Here is a 25,969-nt window from a genome sequence, read left to right on the forward strand (position 1 = left end):
GGGGGGGGACATGGAAAGACATTTGTACCCAGGAGGACCCCACAGGGTCCTGCTTGGTTTCAGTAAATAGTTTTAATTTTATTCTAAGTACAGTGGGAAACTCTTGAAGAGTTGTTTATTTTAATTAATTTTTATTGGAGTGGTTGATTTACAATGTTGTGTTAGTTTCTGCTGTACAGCAAAGTGAATCAGTTATACATATATCCACTCTTTTTTAGATTCTTTTCCCATGTAGATCATTACAGAGTATTGAGCAGAGTTCCCTGTGCTATATAGTAGGTTCTTATTAGTTACCTATTTTATACATAGTAGTGTGTATATGTCAATCCCAGTCTCCCAATTTATCCCTCCCCTCCTTTCCCGCTTGGTAACGGTAAGTTTGTTTCCTACATCTGTGACTCTATTTCTGTTTTGTAAATAAATTCACTTGTACCATTTTTTTAGTTTCCACATATAAGCGATACCACACAATATTTGTCTTTCTCGGTCTGACTTACTTCACTCAGTATGACAATCTCTAGGTCCATCTGTGTCGCTGCAGATGGCATTATTTCATTCTTTTTTTGTGGCTGACTAATATTCCACTGTATATATGTACTACATCTTGATGGACATTTAGGTTGCTTCCATGTCCTGGCTATTGTAAATAGTGCTGCAATGAACATTGAGGTGCATGTATCTTTTTGAATTATGGTTTTCTCTGGATATATGCCGAAGAGTGGGATTGCTGGATCATATGGTAGTTCTATTTTTAGTTTTTTAAGGAACCTCCATACTGTTCTCCATAGTGCATTGAAGGGTTGTGTATGGTAAAATATATAATATAAAATGAACCATTTTAACCATTTTTAAGTGTGCAGTTCAGTAGCATTAAGTACTTTCACGTTCTTGTGCAGCCATTGATGTCGGCAGATGAGAGGACCTTGGTCCTTGTCCTCTTTGAAGAAAGAATTCCACAGAGAGACATTGTAAAGCAGGCACAGAGTTTATTGGAGGCACTGTATGTGCAAAGAGAACAAAGAAGCAGCTTTTCTAGAGCAAAGTAGAAATACACACCCAGAGAAGAGTGTGACTATCCTCCCTAATGAGGAGTGCACCAGAAAGATGATTTAAATTCCTTACATGGGGCAGTTCTTCAGGGTTTTTGTTGTCCTCTGGCCAATTATCTTGGCTATTTTCCCACATCTGACCTGTCCCAGGTCACATTTTCCCCTGCCCTATCCAATATGTGTGTGCATCTTTTAGCCAAGATGGGTTCCAGTGTGGAGGCCTCTGGGAAAATTTGACAGCACATATTATGGGGGTAGCGCCCCCTCCCTTTTGACCCCTGAGGATCCTTCCTGTGCACGTGCAGCAGGGGAGGTCTCCTTGACCTCAGTAGTGATAGATGTGGTCATCTTATCTCTTTACCCCAGCAGAGCTCAGCTTCTGCCATTAATTTTACCTTGAAGTGTCAGGGAAAACAAACTACAATTTACTCCACTTGACAAACTCCAGCTGCTCAGCCCAGGAGCCCATCTACCTCCTATCTCACCATCACTGCTGTACATCTCCAGAACTTTTTCTTCATCCCAGAGTAAAGCTCTGTACTCTAAACTTTATTTTTGTTTTCTTGTTTTCTTGTGTTTTTTTAAATTAATTTATTTATTTTTGGCTGTGTTGGGTCTTCATTTCTGTGTGAGGGCTTTCTCTAGTTGCGGCAAGCAGGGGCCACTCTTCATTGCAGTTCGCGGGCCTCTCACTATTGCGGCCTCTTGTTGCGGAGCAAAGGCTCCAGATGCACAGGCTCAGTAGTTGTGCCTCATGGGCCTAGTTGCTCCGTGGCATGTGGCATCTTCCCAGACCAGGGCTCGAACCCGTGTCCCCTGCATTGGCAGGCAGATTCTCAACCACTGCACCACCAGGGAAGCCCAGTTTTCTTGGTTTTTTTTTGTGCTGTGCCACACGTCATGTGGGATCTTAGTTCCCTGACCAGGGATCCAGCCTGGCCCCCTGCAGTGGGAGTACGGAGTCATAACCACTGGACTGCCAGGGAAGTCCCTGTACTCTAAACTTTAAACCATAACTCTCCATTCTCTCATCCCCCTAGCCACTGGTATCTACCTTTCTACTTTCTAACACTGTATCTAACTCTTCAGGGTACCTATGTAAGTGGCATCATATAATATTTTTTTGTGTCTAGCTTCTTTAACTTAGTATCAATATAATATATATATATATTTTTTTGCGGTATGCGGGCCTGTCACTGTTGTGGCCTCTCCCATTGCGGAGCACAGGCTCCGGACACACAGGCTCCGGACGCACAGGCTCAGCGGCCATTGCTCATGGGCCCAGCCACTCCGTGGCATGTGGGGTCCTCCCGGCCTGGGGCACGAACCCGTGTCCCCTGCATCAGCAGGTGGACTCTCAACCACTGCGCCACCAGGGAAGCCCTCAATATAATATCTTTAAGTTTCATGCATGTTGTAGCTTGTATCAGAATTTTATTATCTTTTAAAGCTGAATAGTATTTCATTTTGTTTATCTGTTAATCTGTTGTTTCCACGTTGCAGTGAACATGGGTGTACAAGTTCCTCTTTGGGTCCCTGCTTTTGAAACGGAGCAGGACCCTCTGGGGCCCACCTGGGTACAAAAGCCCTTCCATGTCCCCCTTTTCTTACTTGCAGGGTAAAGACTTCAGCCTCTTAGACTTCCTTGAATTTTGAAAGGCAGATTCAAACAGTTGGTGATCAGGGAAGTAAGGGTATGCAGAGACAAAGGAGAAACAATCAAGAAACGGTACTGTAGCGATTAAAGCAGTATCCTGGTTCCTCATTAAGGAATATACATAACATCTTTGAATTTTTCTGCAGGAACTAAGGTCCCCACCCAGGTGGCGGATGGTTAACTTCAGGTTGAGCGCAAGATTCCTGGAACACCACCCTGTTTACCTCATCACCAACCGATCAGAAGAAAGTCACACACTCTGCAGCCCTCACCCCAAATTTTGTCTATAAAAACTTCTTCCTGAAAATCATCGGGGAGTTCAGGGTTTTTGAGCACTAGCCACCCATTCTCCTTGCTTGGCCCTATGATAAACGTTTCTCTGCTCCAAACTCCCACATTTTGGTTTGTTTGTCCTTGCTGTGCATTGGATACATGAACTTGGGTTCCATAACACTTTGAGTTCTTTTGTAGTTATACCCAGAAGTGGAATAGCTGGGTCAAATGGTAATTCTGTGTTTAATTTTTTTAAGAACTGCTATACTGTTCTCCACAGCATCTGCACCATTTTGTATTCCCAAAAGCAATGCGTAAGAGTTTCAATTTCTCCACAACTGTACTAACAGTTGTTTATGATTTTTTTAAATTTAATTTAATTTTATTATTTTTTTAACATCTTTATTGGAGTATAATTGCTTTACAGTGGTGTGTTAGTTTCTGCTTTATAACAAAGTGAATCAGTTATACATATACATATGTTCCCATACCTCTTCCCTCTTGTGTCTCCCTCCCTCCCACCCTCCCTATCCCACCCCTCCAGGCAGTCACAAAGCACCGAGCTGATCTCCCTGTGCTATGCGGCTGCTTCCCACTAGCTATCTACCTTACGTTTGGTGGTGTATATATGTCCATGCCTCTCTCTCACTTTGTCACACCTTACCCTTCCTCCTCCCCATATCCTCAAGTCCATTCTCTAGTAGGTCTAGTGGGACACAGTCTTTATTCCTGTCTTACCCCTAGGTTCTTCATGACAGTTTTTTTTTCTTAAAGTCCATATATATGTGTTAGCATACGGTATTTGTCTCTCTCTTTCTGACTTACTTCACTCTGTATGACAGACTTTAGGTCTATCCACCTCATTACAAATAGCTCAATTTCGTTTTTTTTTTATGGCTGAGTAATAGTCCATTGTATATATGTGCCACATCTTCTTTATCCATTCATCCGATGATGGACACTTAGGTTGTTTCCATCTCCGGGCTATTGTAAATAGAGCTGCAATGAACATTTTGGTACATGACTCTTTTTGAATTACGGTTTTCTCAGGGTATATGCGTAGTGGGATTGCTGGGTCATATGGTAGTTCTATTTGTAGTTTTTTAAGGAACCTCCATACTGTTCTCCACAGTGGGTGTATCAATTTACATTCCCACCAACAGTGCAAAAGGGTTCCCTTTTCTCCACACCCTCTCCAGAATTTATTGTTTCTAGATTTTTTGATGATGGCCATTCTGACCGGTGTGAGATGATACCTCGTTGTAGTTTTGATTTGCATTTCTCTAATGATTAGTGATGTTGAGCATTCTTTCATGTGTTTGTTGGCTATCTGTATATCTTCTTTGGAGAAATGTCTATTTAGGTCTTCTGCCCATTTTTGGATTGGGTTGTTTGTTTTTTTGTTATTGAGCTGCATGAGCTGCTTATAAATTTTGGAGATTAATCCTTTGTCAGTTGCTTCATTTGCAAATATTTTCTCCCATTCTGAGGGTTGTCTTTTTGTCTTTTTTATGGTTTCCTTTGCTGTGCAAAAGCTTTGAAGTTTCATTAGGTCCCATTTGTTTATTTTTGTTTTTATTTCGATTTCTCTAGGAGGTGGGTCAAAAAGGATCTTGCTGTGATTTATGTCATAGAGTGTCCTGCCTATGTTTTCCTCTAAGAGTTTGATAGTTTCTGGCCTTACATTTAGGTCTTTAATCCATTTTGAGCTTATTTTTGTGTGTGATGTTAGGGAGTGATCTAATCTCATACTTTTACATGTACCTGTCCAGTTTTCCCAGCACCACTTATTGAAGAGGCTGTCCTTTCTCCACTGTACATTCCTGCCTCCTTTATCAAAGATAAGGTGTCCATATGTGCGTGGGTTTATCTATGGGCTTTCTATCCTGTTCCATTGATCTATCTTTCTGTTTTTGTGCCAGTACCATACTGTCTTGATTACTGTAGCTTTGCAGTATAGTCTGAAGTCAGGGAGCCTGATTCCTTCAGGTCCATTTTTCATTCTCAAGATTTCTTTGGCTATTTGGGGTCTTTCGTGCTTCCATACAAATTGTGAAATTTTTTGTTCTAGTTCTGTGAAAAATGCCAGTGGTAGTTTGATAGGGATTGCATTGAATCTATAGATTGCTTTGGGTAGTAGAGTCATTTTCACAATGTTGATTCTTCCAATCCAAGAACATGGTATATCTCTCCATCTATTTGTATCATCTTTAATTTCTTTCATCAGTGTCTTATAATTTTCTGCATACAGGTCTTTTGTCTCCTTAGGTAGGTTGATGCCTAGATATTTTATTCTTTTTGTTGCAATGGTAAATGGGAGTGTTTTCTTGATTTCACTTTCAGATTTTTCATCACTAGTGTATAGGAATGCCAGAGATTTCTGTGCATTAATTTTGTATCCTGCTACTTTACCAAATTCATTGATTAGCTCTAGTAGTTTTCTGGTAGCATCTTTAGGATTCTCTATGTATAGTATCATGTCATCTGCAAACAGTGACAGCTTTACTTCTTCTTTTCCAATTTCAATTCCTTTTATTTCCTTTTCTTCTCTGATTGCTGTAGCTAAAACTTCCAAAACTATGTTGAATAAGAGTGGTGAGAGTGGGCAACCTTGTCTTGTTCCTGATCTTAGTGGAAATGCTTTCAGTTTTTCACCATTGAGGACGATGTTGGCTGTGGGTTTGTCATATATGGCCTTTATTATGTTGAGGAAACTTCCCTCTATGCCTACTTTCTGCAGGGTTTATATCATAAATGAATTTTGTCGAAAGCTTTCTCTGCATCTGTTGAGATGATCATATGGTTTTTCTCCTTCAGTTTGTTAATATGGTGTATCACGTTGTTCAGTTTGTGTATATTGAAGAATCCTTGCATTCCTGGAATAAACCCCACTTGATCATGGTGTATGCTCCTTTTAATGTGCTGTTGGATTCAGTTTGCTAGTATTTTGTTGAGGATTTTTGCATCTGTGTTCATCAGTGATATTGGCCTGTAGTTTTCTTTCTTTGTGACATCCTTGTCTGGTTTTGGTATCCGGGTGATGGTGGCCTCGTAGAATGAGTTTGGGAGTGTTCCTCCCTCTGCTATATTTTGGAAGAGTTTGAGGATAGGTGTTAGCTCTTCTCCCTGTGAAGCCATCTGGTCCTGGGCTTTTGTTTGTTGGAAGATTTTTAATCACAGTATCAATTTCAGTGCTTGTGATTGGTGTGTTCATACTTTCTATTTCTTCCTGATTTAGTCTTGGCAGGTTGTGCATTTCTAAGAATTTGTCCATTTCTTCCAGGTTGTCCATTTTATTGGCATAGAGTTGCTTGTAGTAATCTCTCATGATCTTTTGTATTTCTGCAGTGTCAGTTGTTACTTCTCCTTTTTCATTTCTAATTCTATTGATTTGAGTCTTCTCCCTTTTTTTCTTGATGGGTCTGGCTAATGGTTTATCAGTTTTGTTTATCTTCTCAAAGAACCAGCTTTTAGTTTTATTGATCTTTGCTATCATTTCCTTCATTTCTTTTTCATTTATTTCTGATCTGATTTTTATGATTTCTTTCCTTCTGTTAACTTCGGGGTTTTTTTGTTCTTCTTTCTCTAATTGCTTTAGGTGCAAGGTTAGGTTGTTTATTCGAGATGTTTCCTGTTTCTTAAGGTAGGATTGTATTGCTATAAACTTCCCTCTTAGAACTGCTTTTGCTGCATCCCATAGGTTTTGGGTCGTCGTATCTCCATTGTCATTTTTTTCTAGGTATTTTTTAATTTCCACTTTGATTTCTTCAGTGATCACTTTGTTATTAAGTAGTGTATTGTTTAGTCTCCATGTGTTTGTGTTTTTTACAGATCATTTCCTGTAATTGATATCTAGTCTCGTAGCGTTGTGGTTGGAAAAGATACTTGATACAATTTCAATTTTCTTAAATTTACCATGGCTTGATTTGTGACCCAAGATGTGATCTATCCTGAAGAATGTTCCATGAGCACTTGAGAAAAATGTGTATTCTGTTGTTTTTGGATGGAATGTCCTATAAATATCAGTTAAGTCCATCTTGTTTAATGTATCATTTAAAGCTTGTGTTTCCTTATTTATTTTCATTTTGGATGATCTGTCCATTGGTGAAAGTGGGGTGTTAAAGTCCTCTACTATGAATGTGTTACTGTCGATTTCCCCTTTTATGGCTGTTACTATTTGCCTTATGTATTGAGGTGCTCCTATGTTGGGTGCATAAATATTTACAATTGTTAGGTCGTCTTCTTGGATCAATCCCTTGATCATTATGTAGTGTCCTTCTTTGTCTCTTCTAATAGTCTTTATTTTAAAGTGTATTTTGTCTGATATGAGAATTGCTACTCCAGCTTTCTTTTGGTTTCCATTTGCATGAAATATCTTTTTCCATCCCCTTACTTTCAGTCTGTATGTGTCTCTAGGTCTGAAGTGGGTCTCTTGTAGACAGCAAATATATGGGTCTTGTTTTTGTATCCATTCAGCCAACCTGTGTCTTTTGGTGGGAGCATTTAGTCCATTTACATTAAAGGTAATTATCGATATGTATGTTCCTATTCCCATTTTCTTAATTGTTTTGGGTTCGTTATTGTAGGTCTTTTCCTTTTCTTGTGTTTCTTGCCTACAGAAGTTCCTTTAGCAGTTGTTGTAGAGCTGGTTTGGTGGTGCTGAATTCTCTCAGCTTTTGCTTGTCTGTAAAGGTTTTAATTTCTCCATCAAATCAGAATGAGATCCTTGCTGGGTAGAGTAATCTTGGTTGCAGGTTTTTCTCCTTCAGCACTTTAAATACGTCCTGCCACTCCCTTCTGGCTTGTAGGGTTTCTGCTGAGAGATCAGCTGTTAACCTTATGGGGATTCCCTTGTGTGTTATTTGTTGTTTTTCCCTTGCTGCTTTTAATATGTTTTCTTTGTATTTAATTTTTGACAGTTTGATTAATATGTGTCTTGGAATATTTCTCCTTGGATTTATCCTGTATGGGATTCTCTGTGCTTCCTGGACTTGATTATTTCCTTTCCCATATTAGGGAAGTTTTCAACTATTATCTCTTCAACTATTTTCTCAGTCCCTTTCTTTTTCTCTTCTTCTTCTGGAACCCCTATAATTCGAATGTTGGTGCGTTTAATGTCCCAGAGACTATCCTCAGTTCTTTTCATTCTTTTTTCTTTATTCTGCTCTTCGTTAGTTATTTCCACTATTTTATCTTCCAGGTCACTTATCCGTTCTTCTGCCTCTGTTATTTTGCTATTGATCCCCTCTAGAGTATTTTTCATTTCATTTATTGTGTTGTTCATCATTGTTTGTTTCATCTTTAGTTCTTCTAGGTCCTTGTTAAATGTTTCTTGCATTTTGTCTGTTCTATTTCCAAGATTTTGGATCATCTTTACTATCATTCTGAATTCTTTTTCAGGTAGACTGCCTATTTCCTCTTCATTTGTTAAGTGTGGTGGGTTTTTATCTTGCTCCTTCATCTGCTGTGTGTTTTTCTGTCTTCTCATTCTGTTTATCTTACTGTGTTTGGGGTCTCCTTTTTGCAGGCTGCAGGTTCATAGTTCCCGTTGTTTTTGGTGTCTGTCCCCAGTGGCTAAGGTTGTTTCAGTGGGTTCTGTAGGCTTCCTGGTGGAGGGGACTAGTGCCTGTGTTCAGGTGGATGAGGCTGGGTCTTTTCTTTCTGGTGGGCAGGTCCACGTCTGGTGGTGTGTTTTGGGGTGTCTGTGGACTTATTATGATTTTAGGCAGCCTCTCTGCTAATGGGTGGGGTTGTATTCCTGTCTTGCTAGTTGTTTGGCATAGGATGTCCAGCACTGTAGCTTGCTGGTCGTTGAGTGAAGCTGGGTGCTGGTGTTGAGATGGAGATCTCTGGGAGATTTTTGCCATTTGATATTATGTGGATCTGGGAGGTCTGTTGTGGACCAGTGTCCTGAAGTTGGGTGTCCCACCTCAGAGGCACAGCACTGACTCCTGGCAGCAGCACCAAGAGCCTTTCATCCACACGGCTCAGAATAAAAGGGAGAAAAAGTAGAAAGAAAGAATTAGTAGAAGTAGAAAGAAAGAAAGAAGGGACAGAAGGAGGGAGGAAGGAAGGAAGGAGGGAAGGAAAGAAAAAAGAAGATAAGGTAAAATAAAACAAGATAAAATATAATAAAGTTATTAAAATAAAAAAATAATTATTAAGAGAAAAAAAAGTGGACGGATAGAACCCTAGGACCAATGGTGGAAGCAAAGCTATACAGACAAAATCTCACACAAAAGCATACACATACACAGTCACAAAAAGAGGAGAAGGGGAAAAAATCATAAATCTTGCTCTCAAAGTTCACCTCAATTTGCGATGATTCGTTGTCTGAAGGAGGGAAGGAAGGAAAGAAAGAATGAAGATGAAGTAAAATAAAATAAAGTTATTAAAATAAAAAGTAATTATTAAGAAAAAAATTAAGAAAAAACGGATGGATAGAACCCTTGGACAAATGGTGGAAGCAAAGCTATACAGACAAAATCTCACACAGAAGCATATACATACACACTCACAAAAAGAGGAAAAGGGGAAAAAATCATAAATCTTGCTCTCAAAGTCTACCTCCTCAATTTGGGATGATTCGTTGTCTATTCAGGTATTCCACAGATGCAGGTACATCAAGTTGATTGTGGAGCTTTAATCCGCTGCTTCTGAGGCTGCTGGGAGAGATTTCCCTTTCTCTTCTTGTTCTCACAGCTCCAGGGGCTCAGCTTTGGATTTGGCCCCGCCTCTGTGTGTAGGTCGCCGGAGGGCGTCTGTTTTTTGCTCAGACAGGACGGGGTTAAAGGAGCCGCTGATTCAGGGGCTCTGGCTCACTCAGGCCGGGGGAAGGGAGGGGTACAGAGTGTGGGGCGGGCCTGCGGCGGCAGAGGCCGGCATGACGTTGCACCAGCCTGAGGCGCGCCGTGCGTTCTCCCGGGGAAGTTGTCCCTGGATCACGGGACCCTGGGAGTGGCAGGCTGCACAGGCTCCCCGGAAGGGGCGTGTGGATAGTGATCTGTGCTCGCACATAGGCTTCTTGGTGGCGGCAGCAGCAGCCTTAGCGTCTCATGCCCGTCTCTGGGGTCCGCGCTGTTAGCCGTGCCTCGCGCCCGTTTCTTGGAGCGCCTTTAAGCAGCGTTCTTAATCCCCTCTCCTCGCACACCAGGAAACAGGGAAGAAAAAGTCTCTTGCGTCTTCGGCTAGTCCAGACTTTTCCTGGACTCCCTCCTGGCCAGCCGCAGCGCACTAACCCCCTGCAGGCTGTGTTCATGCAGCCAACCCCAGTCCTCTCCCTGGGATCCGACCAAAGCCCGAGCCTCAGCTCCCAGCCCCGCCCGCCCCGGCGGGTGAGCAGACAAGCCTCTAGGTCTGGTGAGTGTCGGTCGGCCCTGATCCTCTGTGTGGGAATCTCTCCGCTTTGCCCTCCGCAACCCCTGTGGCTGCGCTCTCCTCCGCGGCTCCGAAGCTTTACCCCTCTGTCACCCGCAGTCTCTGCCCACGAAGGGGCTTCCTAGTGTGCAGAAACCTTTCCTCCTTCACAGCTCCCTCCCACTGGTGCAGGTTCTGTCCCTGTCCCTTTGTCTCTGTTTATTCTTTTTTCTTTTGCCCTACCCAGGTACGTGGGGGGTTTCTTGCCTTTAGGGAGGTGTGAGGTCTTCTGCCAGCGTTCAGTAGGTGTTCTGCAGGAGTTGCTCCACATGTAGATGTATTTCTGGTGTATCTGTGGGGAGGAAGGCGATCTCCGCGTCCTGCTCCTCCGCCATCTTCCCAGAAGCCTCGGCAATTTCTCTGATTTTGTTTTTTTAATAATTGCTGTAAGGGAAGGAAAAAACCTTTTCATCTACCTTCTTAGGTTCAGTGCCCAGGGCTCTGCAAACTAAACTGACAAAAGATCGATCAACTGGAGAAAAAGGTTTTTTTCATGTGCAAATGGTGGGCATCACAGAAATGAAAGCTCCAGAGAACCAGTTAGTGCTGAGAGCTTATATACCATTTAAACAAAGAGCTGTAAATTGTGGAAATGTGACAAGACAAAGGAAAAGGAGTTTGAGCTTCTGGAGGTAGTAAATTGTGGGAAGGTGAATAAATGGGGGAAACTAATGGAAGATAAGGTTTCTTTTAGTAAGGTGTATTTGTTCAGATTTATCTCAGCATCTGTGCCTTGTCTTCTGTGATAAGAGTGTTCTCACCTTTCTCATAGGTAATTCATGTCTTGCTTTTAGGTAGAAAAGGGGAGTACAGGGAGGCCTTCCTGCATCTGTTATTTCTCAGTTACCTTCAGCTCAAAATAATCCTTATACTAAAGTGGCATATTTTGGGTTGGCATGTTCTGATGCCCTTCATAGCCATCCTGATGGGTGTGAAGTGGTATTTCATTGTGGTTTTAATTTGCATTTCCCTAAGGATTAGTGATTTGAGCATCTTTTCATGTGCTTATTGACAATTTGCATATCTCCTTTGGAGAAATTTAAATTGTGACTATTCAGATCATGACTTGTTTTGCTCTGAGGACAGTGGCTTGAAGTGGGGTTGGAGAGGAATCTGGGAAACCACTTGAGAAGTAGCTGCAGGAATTCAATTGGAGATGATGGTACTTGGACCACACTCTCTTGCCCTTCTTCACATCTAGTGCTCTACAGATACTTCATTTTAAGTGTGTCTCCTCTCCTTAATTCTTCTACCTTTGGGCCACATGGTGTGTAATTTCTTTTTTTTTTTTTCCCCTTAAATATTTAGTAGGTATGTTACCTACTTGTTTTAATTTAATTTAATTAATTTATTATTTTTTGTTTATTGGGGTATAGTTGTTTTACAATGTTGTGTTAGTTTCTACTGTACAGCAAAGTGGAGTTTCCTGTGCTATATGGCATGTTCTTATTAGTTATCTGTTTTATACATTTTAGTGTATATATGTCAACCCCAGTCTCCCAGTTCATCCCCCCTACCTCGCTTTTCCCTCTTGGTGTCCATACGTGTGTTCTCTACATCTGTGTCTCTATTTCGGTGTGTAATTTTCTTTTGTAATTTCTGCAGTTGGATTGATCTTGGATGGCCTTGGCCTACAGTGGCTTGAAGCAGGATTTCGGTTCCTGGCCAGAGATTGAGGTCAGGCAGCGGCAGTGAGAGTGCTGAATCCTAGCCACTGTACCACCAGGGACCAGTGGCCAGTGACAAGGCCCTGGCCTGTCAGCTGTGTAGAAATGAATTTCCACATAGAGATGGAAAGTAGTGAAGCAAGTAAAGTGTTTATTAGGAGGAAAAAGAGTACAGTACGTGTGGATAGACCCATGGGCGGGCTCAGAGAGAGAGTCATGCCCTCGTGGCAGTTTGAATCACTTTTATGGGGCATTTCTTCTGGGTTTCCTTTGGCCAGTCATCTTGCTTTGCCTGGTTCTGAGTCCGTATTAGGTATATCTCAGGGTCCTCCCATGTGTGATGCACATCTCTTAGCCAAGGTGGATTCTAGCTAAGAGGCCTATGGGTAGTTGATATCACTGTGGGGTGGTGCCCCCTCCCTTTTTGACCTCCAGGGAGTCTTTCTGCTCATGTGTAGTCAGGGAGGTCTCCTTGACTTTGAGAATGAGGAATATATGGTCTTTCATCCCTTATCTGGGCAGGGCCCAGCCTCCTCCATCATCCTGCTTTTATGGAGTTTCTGTCCACAGGGGAGAAACTGTTCAGCCTGGGGCCCATCTGTCTCCCACCACAGGATGAGAAATTTCCCCTGGGAATCCTAAAAATATTCAGAAGTCTCTCTTAGGTCAAAATAATAATGATCATGAAGGTGATAAATTCACTGAACCAAAACTTGGGTCCGCCTGTGTGCAGTAAAGCCAAGCCAGTCTGCTGACACTGGGTTGTCGGAAGGGGAAGCACAGTGTTTATTGTAAGGTGCCATAGAAGGAGTCTGGGACAGCTAATAGACAAAAAGCCTGTTTTCAGGGAGAAGTTTTTTTTTTTTTTTTAAAGACATGGAGGAATTTTTAAAAATTAATTAATTAATTTTTGGCTGTGTTGGGTCACCGTTGCAGTGCGTGGGCTTCTCATTGCTGTGGCTTCTCTTGTTGCAGAGCATGGACTCTAGGCATGTGGGCTCAGTAGTTGTGGCTCGCGGGCCCTAGAGCGCGGGCTCAGTAGCTGTGGTGCACGGGCTTAGTTGCTCTGCGGCATGTGGGGTCTTCCCGGACCAGGGCTGGAACCCATGTCCCCTCCGTTGACAGGGGATTCTTAACCATTGTGCCATCAGGGAAGCCCAGGGAGAAGTTTTTATAGGCAAAATTTAGGGAGAGAGCCGTGTGGTGTGTGACTTCCTTCTGATTGGTTGGTGGTGAGGTAACAGGGTGGTCTTCCACAAATTTTGTGCTCAGACTGAAGTTACTGTCTTCCAACTGGGTAGGGACTTTAGTTCCTGAAGAAGAACTCAGAGGTGTGTTACATTCATTCCTTGGGGAGGAACCAGAACCTTGCCCTGTTACTGCACTATGGTTTCTTGACTGCTTTGTTTCTGCATTCTCTCACTTCCCTGATTAGCGACTGTTTGAATATGTTCTTTGGAACTCAGGGAAGGTCTAGGAGGGTGAATGAAGCCTGTTTCCTAAAAACAAGAAACGGGACACAGAAAGGATTTGTACCCAGGAGGCCGACACAGGGTCTTGCTCCATTTCAATAATGATTTTATTTTTGCCTTTAAAAACTCCAGTTGTTACTTGGGACATATTTGAAGTTTTATTTTTTTAAGTGATTAGTAGGAAGTTAATATAGCGGCCTAGAAGTTAGGATTTAAAAGTTTTTGGATTTTAGACTATTTTGGTGGAGGAAGAAGTCTAATAAATAATCTGCTGGATGGTAGCCGTAAGTTCTCAATGACAGTGTAGGCCTTTTAGGCTTCTAGTTATTGTCTCCATCCTAATCTAGGTGGCCTTTCAGGAGCTGGACCAGTACTTGAAACACAAAGAAAAACTGGGGAGGTTCAAAGTGCATGTTCTATGCCATTTGCAACTTTGAACATTGCACAGAAAGGAGAGAGAATGAACTTTCCCTTTTCTTTCTCCTTCCTAAAGATTGAGTCTAAGAATTATTTCTCTTTAAAAGCACTAAAGTACATAACCTTTAGTTGCTAAAGAATTCAAAAACTTCTTGTCTGCTTTTTTTCTATACGAAACCACAGAAATATTTCTTAGAGAACAGAACAGTATATTCATATTAATCCTAGGGACTGAAGTGGTCCCAGTGGAAATTGCTTTCTATTCAGTCCACCCCCACCCCTGCCTAGTAAGTGCAGGGCCTAGCCCACCCTGGCAGGAATGACTTGTGTTCCAGCAGAGATCCCTTGTTTTCTCTCTCTCTAACCCCTTCCCCTTCAAAGTCATTATAGGTAGGCACAGGTAGGAATCCTGTGTCATACCTGATGAACTGACTTGTAACATGGAAATTAGTGGCCCTTCCTGTAGCTGTTGTTGCTGTTTAATGAAGCAATTTGCGATTTGGACAAACTTTGCTGCACATTGAATAAAATAGGACTCTTCAAAAAATACTGATGCCTGGCTCTGAGCTCCAGGCATTCTAATTTAATTGAGATGGGGTGTGACCCAGCATCGGGATTAAAAAAAAAAAAACACAGCAAAACTCTCCACGCGGTTTTAATGTGAAACATTCCCTGAGAAGAGACCAAAGGCAGAATTTATCCTTGTTGGAATTTTAGTCACCTCTGCTGGGCTTGCTTGGAATTGCTTGTGGAAGTGAACCCTTAGGTAGAACAGTTTTCAGGTTGTCCTGTGTCACAGCAGAGAATCCTCATGGGCCATTGAACTGCTCAGCTCTTTGTCAGGCATAAGCTGGCTCTGGGCCATCTTTTCAACTTAGAGAAGGCTCCAGGCTATCCTTTCTTCCTGGTAGCTCCCACATTCACTTTATTCCTTCGTGTCCTTTTGTAGTTCTGTAATGTTGCATGGGGTTAATTGCTCCCAACTTGTCACCTCTTTGCTATTCCCAAAGACAAACCCTTTCATAGTAAATATTTTACTCATCTCCACAGAAAAACATATAAGGAACACAAGCAAGTTATTGATACAAAGCATATAAATTTCTTACTGTAGAGTCCCTGTAAAAGTTCCTGACTTCCTCCTGTGATGGCCTGTTTTAATTTAGTTGAGGGCAGTGGTGAGCAGACACATTCCATATAGAGTCAAGCCTATGAAGACCTTTATGAAAGCCTCTTTTCTGAATCTGATGGTACAGTTGGGTAATATACAGTCAATATAGAGCAATAAGGGGCTCTTTATTTAATGTTTGCAGCTTAGATCTTTGGGTCCCTCACACTGAGAAACGCTAGGTTTAAACTAGGCCTCCTTGTTCCCTGGGATTTATTACTTTGGGGGCATATCCTCCTCAGCTGTGCTTCTGCCTTGTCCACTACCAGTGTTTTCTCTCTGTGTCTGGTTTTGGTACTGCCACTCACACGTTAAGCAAAGTTTGTGTTCATAATGGTGAGCAGCCTGTCATTCTTAATCTTATACCTACTTGGAAGGATTTTACCTCTTACCGTCAGGCTCCCTGTTTGACTATTTTCCTCCACTAGCCACCCCTGCTTCCTTACCCACGAATCTCCTGTTCTCTGCCTGATGCCATTTACAGTTTGGAGGGTTGTCACTTTATTGTAGAGTTTTGTAAAACCTAGGAGTTCTAATAGGACTGGGTTTAAGGACCCTTTTAAAGGAAAGGAGAGACCCTGAATGGAGATGGAGATTCCGAATTTGTGGACTTGTAGCCCTTGCCAAAGTTTGGGCAAGTGAAGTCAGTGGACCTGGCTAAAAATCTTAGGCAGGCTAACCACTCAAACAAAGCCTTAATTTAATCATCTCTAAAGTGGGAATAACAAGAACATTTTTCTTCTGAGGTTATGCAAATATCAAATGAAGTAACCTTTGTGAAGTGTTTATTTCAGAGCTAGGCCCATGATAAGGACTCAGCACTCGTTCACCGCTGCAGTTTCTGCTGCTCCTGTTCTATTTGCATTGCTGTAAAAGAGGGGCGGTGGTTAAGAGCCTGAGCTTTGAATCCTCTTTCTCAACGGTATCTAGTTGTCGGACCTTGGGCAAGTTATTTAATGTCTCTTCGCTTCAGTGTTTTCACCTGTTTAAGTGAGAATATTAGTGTGGGATGTTGTGAAGATTAAATAAGTTAATTCATGTAAGGAGCTTAGAGCAGAGTCTGGTAAAGTAAGTGATTGTAGTAATGATTGTTGATGTTATTTAATTGAAGTATGCTCTGTCCTTCTGGTTTTCAGTCTCTCCCTTTTTGGTCTTGGATAGGTATAGTAACCTAGAGCTTTCTCAGCTGTCATTTTAACCTTCATTTGCCAAAATACCTTCAAGTCTATGTTCTCAATTCTCTGGTGATGTCACTTTTCTGGCTTTGTTGTCATGCCACCTTTAGAACCCTGTTCCGACTGCTTCAGGACAGATTCCCAGTTGACTTTTACACTGAGTGCTGGGTCAGATAATCTAGCACTCAGGTCAAACTTGAAAAGACATAGGAGCCTGTAAAGATTTATAAAAGAATACATTTAACATACGTGTATCCAAGAATGTTTTAAAATTTTGCTTGAGAATCCAGAATTTCTACTTTCTGAACTCAAATGTAAAAATATTTGTAGAAAAAGATATTAGGTAACGTTTACCTTACTTTGCTAAGCAAAGTTTAGTAAAATCCAGTATTGATATTAATGGTTTTGTTTCAGTGAGATCTGAGGGGGTTTATTGTGTGCATGGTAACTAAAGAAAAAAGCAGAAGTGGAAGAAAATTAGAAAATGAGTTAATTCCTAATTTTTAATACTGTTATTAGTTTACCATAGTAATTAATATACCCAGTTGGTGGTGTAGTCACGCTTGTAGTGAGGTTTGGCAGGATGAGTACACTTCATCAAGAGTAGATTGGTGTTCTTCAGACCTTGGAGCTCCAGGATTTATTAGACACGTGTCGGGGACTAGGTAGCCGGGTGGGGGAAAGTAAGAGTGGTCATTTTCTGAACAAGAATTGGCAGGGCAGGAGGTCCCCCTCTTACACATACCTCAGCACACATGCATCTGCTAGAGAAGCTTTGATTGTATGTATTTTGTTTTGATATTTTGCATAAGATTATTAAGTAAATACTTTCTTATTTTATTTAAAAAAAGGTTTGAAAGCACCTATGCTGGAAAGCAAATTTCTAGGGCAAAACATGGTTTTCCTACTGCCTAGCATATATGCTGACTCATAAATATGTGTTGAAAATGATTGGGTGCTTCACCTTTATTGATACTGTATTCATTTCTAGTCTTATTATCCTCAAACTAGATTTTTTTAGGTCACTGATTATACCCTATTAAGTGGGTTAGAATTAGTATGTTTTATTTGACCATACTACTCTAGGAAGTTAAAAAGTTCTTAAGATTATTTTCATTAAGCTGTTAAATGCACTTTTTGACTCCAGGTATATTTCTTCCTAACGAATTTTACTCCATTAGACGTAATTGAAGAGTTTTCTTCACTGGACACTTTGGTGATTCACGCACATTGTTACTGTCCAGGTGTTTGAAGATTCCATGATGGTCATTACCTTTCTCTTTTTTAAAAAACTGAAGTATAACCTTTCAATTTTTCCTTAAATTATAAATTATAAAAATACCTGCATTATTTAAAATTTAGAATTGTAAATTTGGAAAGGTAAAAAAAAATTTCTACCTGTTTTAGCACATGTCATGTCTGGTATAAACTTAAAAGTGTGAACTTAGAAATTACAGCTTATTTTCCAACTTAAGATTGGATGCTTTTTAAGATTATCTCATCGCCATTAGTAGTATTTTCTAGTGACATTTTCAGATACTGGCATTCTTATTTATATTGTGGGTTTTTTTTTGTTTTTGTTTTTTTTTTAAGTCAGACCGCCTTTTTCATCTTCCAGTCTGTTTCACCTTTCCTTATTTCTTTTTTTTTTTTTTCACCTTTCCTTATTTCTTACTTTCATTTTGGCATCAACCTCTTTTTTCTTTTTAAAGGAGGAGGAGGAGGAATTGCTTTTACACATTTAGGTTGGTGACCTGTATTTGAATGAGCTGAGATCTGCTATAAATCTTATATATCCATAGTTTTAGTTACAAATGATAAGAAGTCATTCAAAGAATTTTGTGACCATGGTGGCATTTCTTTCAGGTAGTTTTAATGAATTGACATTTATTTCTAGTTTAAATTGTCGAAGAGCTGTGTAAATGGGGCTGATAAAAGACCCAGAAGCTTATTTAGTGGTAGAGAAAGTTATCAAAGAAGATGATCCAGTTCCAAATAAAAACTGTTTATAGAATCTCTTCTTATCTGTCATTGTCTATTCTGTTACTGATGCAGGTTAAGACTAATCACCTTTTTTCTTCTCAATTTTACAGAGTTAATTGAGAGTTGGAGGCAACCTTGCTGAAGATGAAGAGTATACATTAGAGGAGGAGATTTTTTTCTTTCTTCTTTGAAAAGTCTTGATTGTTTGGTGGCTTGCCTCTAGTTACCGTTTTTCAATTGAGTCTGTTTGCTTCATCAGAAATGATTTTTACAATCTCAAGAAAAAATATGTCCCAGAAATTGAGTTTACTGTTGCTTATATTTGGACTCATTTGGGGATTGATGTTACTGCACTATACTTTTCAACAACCAAGACATCAAAGCAGTGTCAAGTTACGTGAACAAATACTAGATTTAAGCAAAAGATACGTTAAAGCTCTAGCAGAGGAAAATAAGAACACAGTGGATGTCGAGAATGGCGCTTCTATGGCAGGATATGGTAAGATAATGGTAGAATATTCCTAGTTTTCTCCTCTTCATCCTGTCCCCATTTAAAGATAGTCATGGAAATCCAACTCACTACTTCATGCACAGGTGTTCCCAAAGTAGCTTTATCTTGACTTTTTATTATGAAAAATTTCAAATGTACTGAAAAATAGAAACATGATAAATACCCATATATCCATCACTTAGATTTTAACAATTTAAACATCTTGCAATATTTGTTTTCTCCAATTTTTGGAGAATATTTAAATTAAAAATTGTGACATTTCACTGCTAGATATTTCCATGTGTATCTCTAAAATAATGACTTTTTTCTACGTAATTAGTATTTTTATTGATGTTTTATTGTGTAGATATGATTGAATCATTAGCCACTTGGTTGAACTCAATTTCCTGGTCTCCCCTGCCTCCCCCAACTGAAAAGCCCTAACCCTCTAATCGCAGGGTTGGTCTTTCTGACATGGCGAACGCCCATTCTGAGTTATCTCAGCACAAACTATCTAGGGGCCCACCATGAATAACAAAGACAATGAGTCAGGAACTTCCAGGCTTTTGGAGGCTACCTCCCAGGAACCTGGGACAAAGGCCAGCCAAATTCTTTACTACATAATATCAGTGTCTATTTTTTTGGTATATATTAGTATATTTAGGTCTTTTCTCTTGGGCTGGTCAGATTCTCTAGAGAAGGACTTCCAGTCTCTTGCAGGATGTATATGCCTCCAGGTGTGTGGGATCTGAATGGGAGGAAAAGGGTGGGGGAGGAGGGGTAGCCTCAGCACTCACTATCTGAATTTCACTTACTTCCCCAGTTTTCAGTTTGGTGCCCAGGCCCTTAAATGTTTTACTGGCTTCCAAAAACACATCTCACATTTTCTGCAGTGATGGAGCGGCTGTTGTCTAGTTTGGAGTGGTAAAAAAAAGTTTAGAAATCAAATTGCTTTATAGATAAATTTTCACCCATTCCTTCTGTTTTTGGTCGCCTTTTCACCCTATTTTCATTGGTACCTGGTGCAGCTGTTTCTGGGCCTTTTCGGGGTGGGCTTCTGTGGAGAAAAATGAATTGCTGTTTGATTTTTCTTATTTTTTCAATTTCTTTTTAGTTTCTCTTTTAATATCCAAGTTTTTCAGGTCTGCTAAATCAGTTAACACTCATCCATATGCTTTCCAGCTTCTGGAGTTCTGTTGCTGTTGTCTCCTCTCTTGCTATCTTTGTTTTGGCCCCATAGATTTATGCTTTTTTAAAAAAAGAGAAAAAAACACCTTTACTATTTTGGTAGGGTAGCCACAGTCAGCAGAGGTTAAGTGCCTTGGTTGAGTTTACCATCTTTATCGGGGAATGCCCAAGACACTTTCTGTTTTTTCTTTTCCCACTTATGATGGTGTCTTTGAAGTGATGAGGGTTAGTCTGCATTGGCTCTTGAGGATCAAATATCGATGACTAGAGATGAAGGAGTTGGTGTAAACGGAGATGGAGGTACTTGTGGCAGATACACATGTAGTAGATGTTGTATTGTTTTGCATTCTGCTTAGTTCAAGGACACTGATAGAAACAATGAAGAAGCAGTTCTTTTGGAACAAGAGAAATACTTGGAAAAAAATTCTTTCCGCTTGAACAAAATAACTGTGATATTTTAAAAGGTAGCTGTTCTATGCTGCCCAGCTGTGTCTAACAGCTCAGTTTTGAAAGCAAAATGAGACTCATATACACATGGTATCCTATAAACGGTGTTTTAAAATTTAATGTATGGTGGAGATATTTCAATATCAATGAATATATGCCTGCATCATTTAATGGCCACACGGTATTTAACCAATTCCCTGAAATGTTTTTTGCTTATTTCTGATTATAAAAAAATTATTAAAGCATTCAAATATTATAGAAATGTACAACATATATAAGTAAAAGTAGAGCACAGAGAGAATGTCAGTTAATTTGGCATATATCGGGGATAGCACACTTTTTCTTATAGGGCTAAATAGTAAATATTTTCAGCTTTGTGGGTCATGTGGTCTCCTTTTCAATAAATGAACATGGCTATGTTCCAGTAAAACTTTTTTACAAAGACAGGCAGCCAACCAGCCGTAGTTTGCAGACACATTGTTCGTCAAGCACATTGTTTTATTTTGAAAATAGGATTGTACTATATATACTGGTTTGCAGCTTATTTGTTTTCACTTAATTGTTGTAGATATCTTTCCATGTTATTACAGATAGGTCTGTCTCATCTTTTTAGTGACTTAACATTGTTTCATTTTATAAATATTCCTTTTTTCCTGCTTATTCTGTAGTAATGGATAATTTATTGGTAACCTTGTGTGCTGGATTTAGTGCTGTGATATATGTGTATCTGTGTATATGAAGTATATGTGTGAGTGATAAATGTGTGGGCATTTTATGTTTGTGTGAATGTTTCAGAAGGATAGCTTTCCTCAAGGTGGCTGAAGGTATGCATGTTAAATTTAATAGACACTTGTCAGATTGCCCTCCAGGGTGGCTCTACCAGCCCTACTACCATTCTCCCAGCAGAGTGAAAGTGCCGGTTTCTTTTTCTTATTTTTTAATAGATTTATTTATTTATTTAATTTATTTATGGCTGCATTGGGTCTTCATTGCTGCGCTTGGGCTTTCTCTAGTTGTGGCGAACGGGGGCTGCTCTTTGTTGCGATGCGCAGGCTTCTCATTGCAGTGGCTTCTCTTGTTGGGGAGCTCGGGCTCCAGCTGCGCGGGCTTCAGTAGTTGTGGCTCGCGGGCTCTTGAACGCATGCTCAGTAGTTGTGGCGCACGGGCTTAGTTGCTCCGCAGCATGTGGGATCTTCCTGGACCAGGGCTCAAACCCGTGTCCCCTGCATTGGCAGGTGGATTCTTAACCACTGCACCACCAGGGAAGTCCGAAAGTGCCAGTTTCTCCCCACTGTACCCATTCTATTTAATTTTAAATGGCTTCTAATTGTTTGCTTTTGCATTTCTTTGTTTACAGGAGAGGTTGAAAGACTTCCTTGCTTGTTAGCTTTCTGTATTTCTTGTATGTGAGAATGAATTGTTTGTATCCTTTGTCAGTTTTTCTGCTGGGAAATTTCTTAATTGACTGATCTTTTATAAAGATATTCATGCTGTCAGTATACGTAGCAAATGTTTTTCCTCTGATTTTTCAGTTGTCTAACAACTTGGTATATTGTTTTTAAAAATCTGTGTGGTTAAACATGTACATCATTTTTTATGGTTTAGTTATATGCTTAAAATGTTTCTTCCAAAACTTACATTCTAATATATTACTTTTTTTTTTTTTTAACATTTATGTCTGTAATATAGTTGAGATTTCTGATGGAAGCAGTAAGAGATGCAGGGTCTTTTTTCCAAACTAGGTAGCCAGTTATTTTAGTTTCATTACTTAAGTTCTGTCCTTTCCTCCATTAATTTGGAATGACGATAAGATGGGAATTTCATGAGTTCTGGAGAACTTGAACTTTCAGCCATCTATAAAACCCATTTCTTTCGTTGCTACTATAGAAAAAGGCTAGTCCATCAAAAATATTTATTGAATGGTCTTCCCTTGAGCTTTTTAACCTGATTTTCCTTGTTGGTAAAATAAACATAAGCTAATATATTTTTTAAAATGCTAGTCTACAATGAATTGTTACTATTGCAAAAGCCATGAACAAATCAATTGAACTCTAAAGATTACTGTCTGTAAATCTTGAGCAGTAACTTGTGCTTTCTCTTTAAGATAACATTTCTAACTGTCTTACGTCTTATTCTCAGCATTCTTAGTTTTCCCTAAGAAAAGAAGATTTTTGTTTCTTCCCATGTAACATCTTTTGGATTCTGGGGTTTGCCTAGAACAGTGAATTGGGGGTTCTTGTTCTGATGCCCAGTGACTGTTATAGAACACGTTGCAGTTGACACGTGGTTTCCTACACCTGAATGTACAGCAACACCAGTCTTTTAACCCCTCAGGCTTTCCCATCTGAAGTCTGACCCTGCTTTCTTTTAAGAGTTTTGGTTTTACTATCTACTGTGGTTGCTGAACACTTTTAAAAAAAGTGGACTCCAAAAATATTTTCAGAGAATTGGAGCGCAGTTCAGTATTAATATTTAAATGCTTTCTGAATATTAAGAAATGCTACCAGACACAGATAAAAACAAAACAAGATAAAATAAATACCCCTACAGAAGGCTTTTCTCTGTAGCCAAAGAAGGGGCAGCCTAGCAAGACAAAAAACTTTTACTTTTTTTTTTTTTGTGGTACTTGGGCCTCTCACTGTTGTGGCCTCTCCCGTTGCGGAGCACAGGCTCCAGACGCGCAGGCTCAGCGGCCATGGCTGACGGGCCCAGTCACTCTGCGGCATGTGGGATCTTCCTGGACCGGGGCACGAACCCGTGTCCCCTGCATCGGCAGGCGGACTCTCAACCACTGCGCCACCAGGGAAGCCCGACAAAAAACTTTTAGACAGGAAACCATTCTCCTGCAGCCAGACACCTCAGAAAAAAGTTGGTGACTGCACCACCAACCACATGATCAAAGGCTAAGTGAGGAGCATAGACTTACCCCTTGTGAGGCTATAATGAGGCATCCAAACTCCCCCCACACCACATGGTACCAGTGGAGACCACATGGGGAGCCAGGACTTCCACCCTCGCATGGCAGTAATGAGGTGCTCATCTCCCTCCCTCTGGGGGTGATGTCAGAGGAATCCTAGTGGAGAGTCAGGACTTCTACCATGGCCCAGTGGTAAAGAGCAATCCCCGTCACAATGTCAGTGAAGAGTATGTGGGCACCTGGAACTCCCACTTCCATCCAGCAGTGATGAGGAGCTCACAGGTAACAGTGGAGGCCAAGTGGCAACCTAGACTTTTGCCTCCACCTGGTAGTAACAAGGTGACAGCCCTCTGCCCTGCCACAGTGGTATCAGAGAAGACTACCTAAAATAGGAAGCTTAAATGAGATCTGGACTTTCATAACAAAATATGTAAATGTCCAGGTTTTAAGTATAAATCACTTGTCATACCAAGAACCAGGAAAATCTCAAACTGAATGAAAAAAGACAACCAATGACAGATGTTATCTGAAAAAGGTTTTTAAGCAGTCGGCATTAAAAGTGCTTCAATGAGGAATTAATGAACACAAAGCAAGTGAAAGAACAGAAAGCATCAACAAAGAAGTAGAAAGTCTCAGCAGATAAATAGAGCACATAAAGGAAAACCAAATGGAAAATTCTGAACTGAAAAATACAATGATTGAAATAAAATGTGTGAGTCAGTAGATTGACTCAAAAGCAGGAAGGAGAGGACAGAGGAAAGAATCAGTGAACTGGAATGTAGAATAATGTAATTACACAATCTGAACAGCAGAGGGAAAATAGACTTAAAAAAAAAAAGTCCCAGTGCTTTAGGGACCTGTGGGATTATAACAAAAGATTTTACATTTGTGTTGTCAGAGTTTTGGAAGGAGAAGAGAATGAGGGCAGAGCTGTAAAAGTACTCAAAAAAATAATGACTACCAACTTCCCAAATTTTGCAAGAGACATAGACCCTCAGATTCAGGAAGCTGAGTGAACCCCACGTAGGATAAGTTGAAAAAAGTCCACGCCAATATACATTGTAATTAAGCTTCTGAGAACTTAAAAAGGCATCTGGAAAAGAAAAAATTTTTAAAGCACCTAGAGGGACTTCCCTGGTGGTCCAGTGGTTAGGAATCCACCTGCCAATGCAGGGGACATGGGTTCCAGTTCTGGTCTGGGAAGATCCCACATGCCGTGGAGCAACTAAGCCTGTGCGCCACAACTACTGAGCCTGTACTCTAGAGCCCGCAAGCCACAAATACTGAAGCCCTCGTGCCTAGAGCCCGTGCTCTGCAACAAGAGAAGCCACTGCAATGAGAAGCCTGTGCACGGCAACAAAGACCCAATGCAGCCAAAAATAAAAATAAATAAACTTATTTTTTAAAAAAGGCACCTAGAGAAAAATGACACTTATAGTGACAAAACAATTCAAATGACAGTAGATTTCTCATCAGAAGCCATCAAGGCCAGAAATAGGTGGCATATTTTGTTTTAAGTGCTTAAAGAAAAGAGCTATCATTCTAGAATTCTATACCCGGTGAAAATATCCTTTAGGAATTAAGGGAAATCAAAGATATTTCTTAGATGAAGGAAAAAAATTGCCACCAGGGCTTCCCTGGTGGCGCAGGGGTTGAGAGTCCGCCTGCCAATGCAGGGGACACGGGTTCGTGCCCCGGTCTGGGAAGATCCCACATGCCGCGGAGCGGCTGGACCCGTGAGCCATGGCCGCTGAGCCTGCGCGTCTGGAGCCTGTGCTCCGCAACGGGAGAGGCCACAACAGTGAGAGGCCCGCGAACCGCAAAAAAAAAAAAAAAAAAAAAATTGCCACCAGCAGACCTACCCTAAGAGAAGAAGGCTAAAGGAAGTTCTCTCAACAGAAAAGAAATGATAAAAAGGAGGAACCTTGGAACAATCAGGAAGGAAAGAACACAGTAAATAAAAATAAGGGTAGGTCAATAGGTTCCTTTCCTTCTTGAGTTTTCTAAATTATGATAGTTGAAGCAAAAATTGTAACATTGCCTTCTAAATGTATGAAGAAGAAATATTTAAGGCAGTATCTTATAAATGAAGTAGGGTAAAAAGATGGTGTATTAGGGTTTTTGATAGAAACAGAGCAGGGAGAGGGAGAGATGGACTTGAAGAAACTGGCTCATGCTGTTATGGGCCTGGGAAGTCCAAGATCTGCAGGGCAGGCTGAAAATTCTGGCAAGAGCCAGTGTTCCAGTCCTGAGTCTGAAGGCAGTCAGCCTGGGGGCAGAATTCTTTCCTGTTCCAGGAACCTTAGTCTTTTTTTTTTAAGCTCTTCAGCTTATTAGATGAAGTCCACCCACATTATGGTAAATAATCTGCTTTACTGAAAGTGTACTGGTTTAAGTGCTAATCACATCTAAAAACTACCTTCACAGCAACATCTAGACTGGTAGATTTGTCTAGGTACCATAGCCTAGCCAAGCTGACCCAAAATGAACCATCACAGATGGTAAAGAGAGGTAAAGCTCACTCAAATTGGTAAAATGACTGTGGCACATTATGTACATGATGTAATATCTAGAACAATAACTAAAACTATACAAAGAGAGACATTTAAAAACCCTACAGAAAAATAAGAATTCTAAAAAATATTCAAATAAC

At 40.5% G+C, this 25,969-nt stretch overlaps 1 protein-coding gene across 2 annotated transcripts in view; it reads left to right on the forward strand.

The window, feature by feature from the left end:
* Positions 1–25,969, forward strand: part of CCDC126 (coiled-coil domain containing 126) — a 54,392-nt gene that overhangs the window by 9,153 nt on the left and 19,270 nt on the right. For both annotated transcript variants that reach the window (XM_032643840.1, XM_032643839.1), the window contains one exon: positions 18,385–18,773. In XM_032643840.1, coding sequence (XP_032499731.1) covers positions 18,536–18,773 — 238 coding nt within the window. In that variant the 5' untranslated portion in view covers positions 18,385–18,535. The remainder of the gene's footprint in view (positions 1–18,384; positions 18,774–25,969) is intronic.

The sequence above is a fragment of the Phocoena sinus genome, chromosome 9, assembly GCF_008692025.1.
Source record: "Phocoena sinus isolate mPhoSin1 chromosome 9, mPhoSin1.pri, whole genome shotgun sequence".
NCBI classification, from domain to species: Eukaryota; Metazoa; Chordata; class Mammalia; order Artiodactyla; family Phocoenidae; genus Phocoena; species Phocoena sinus.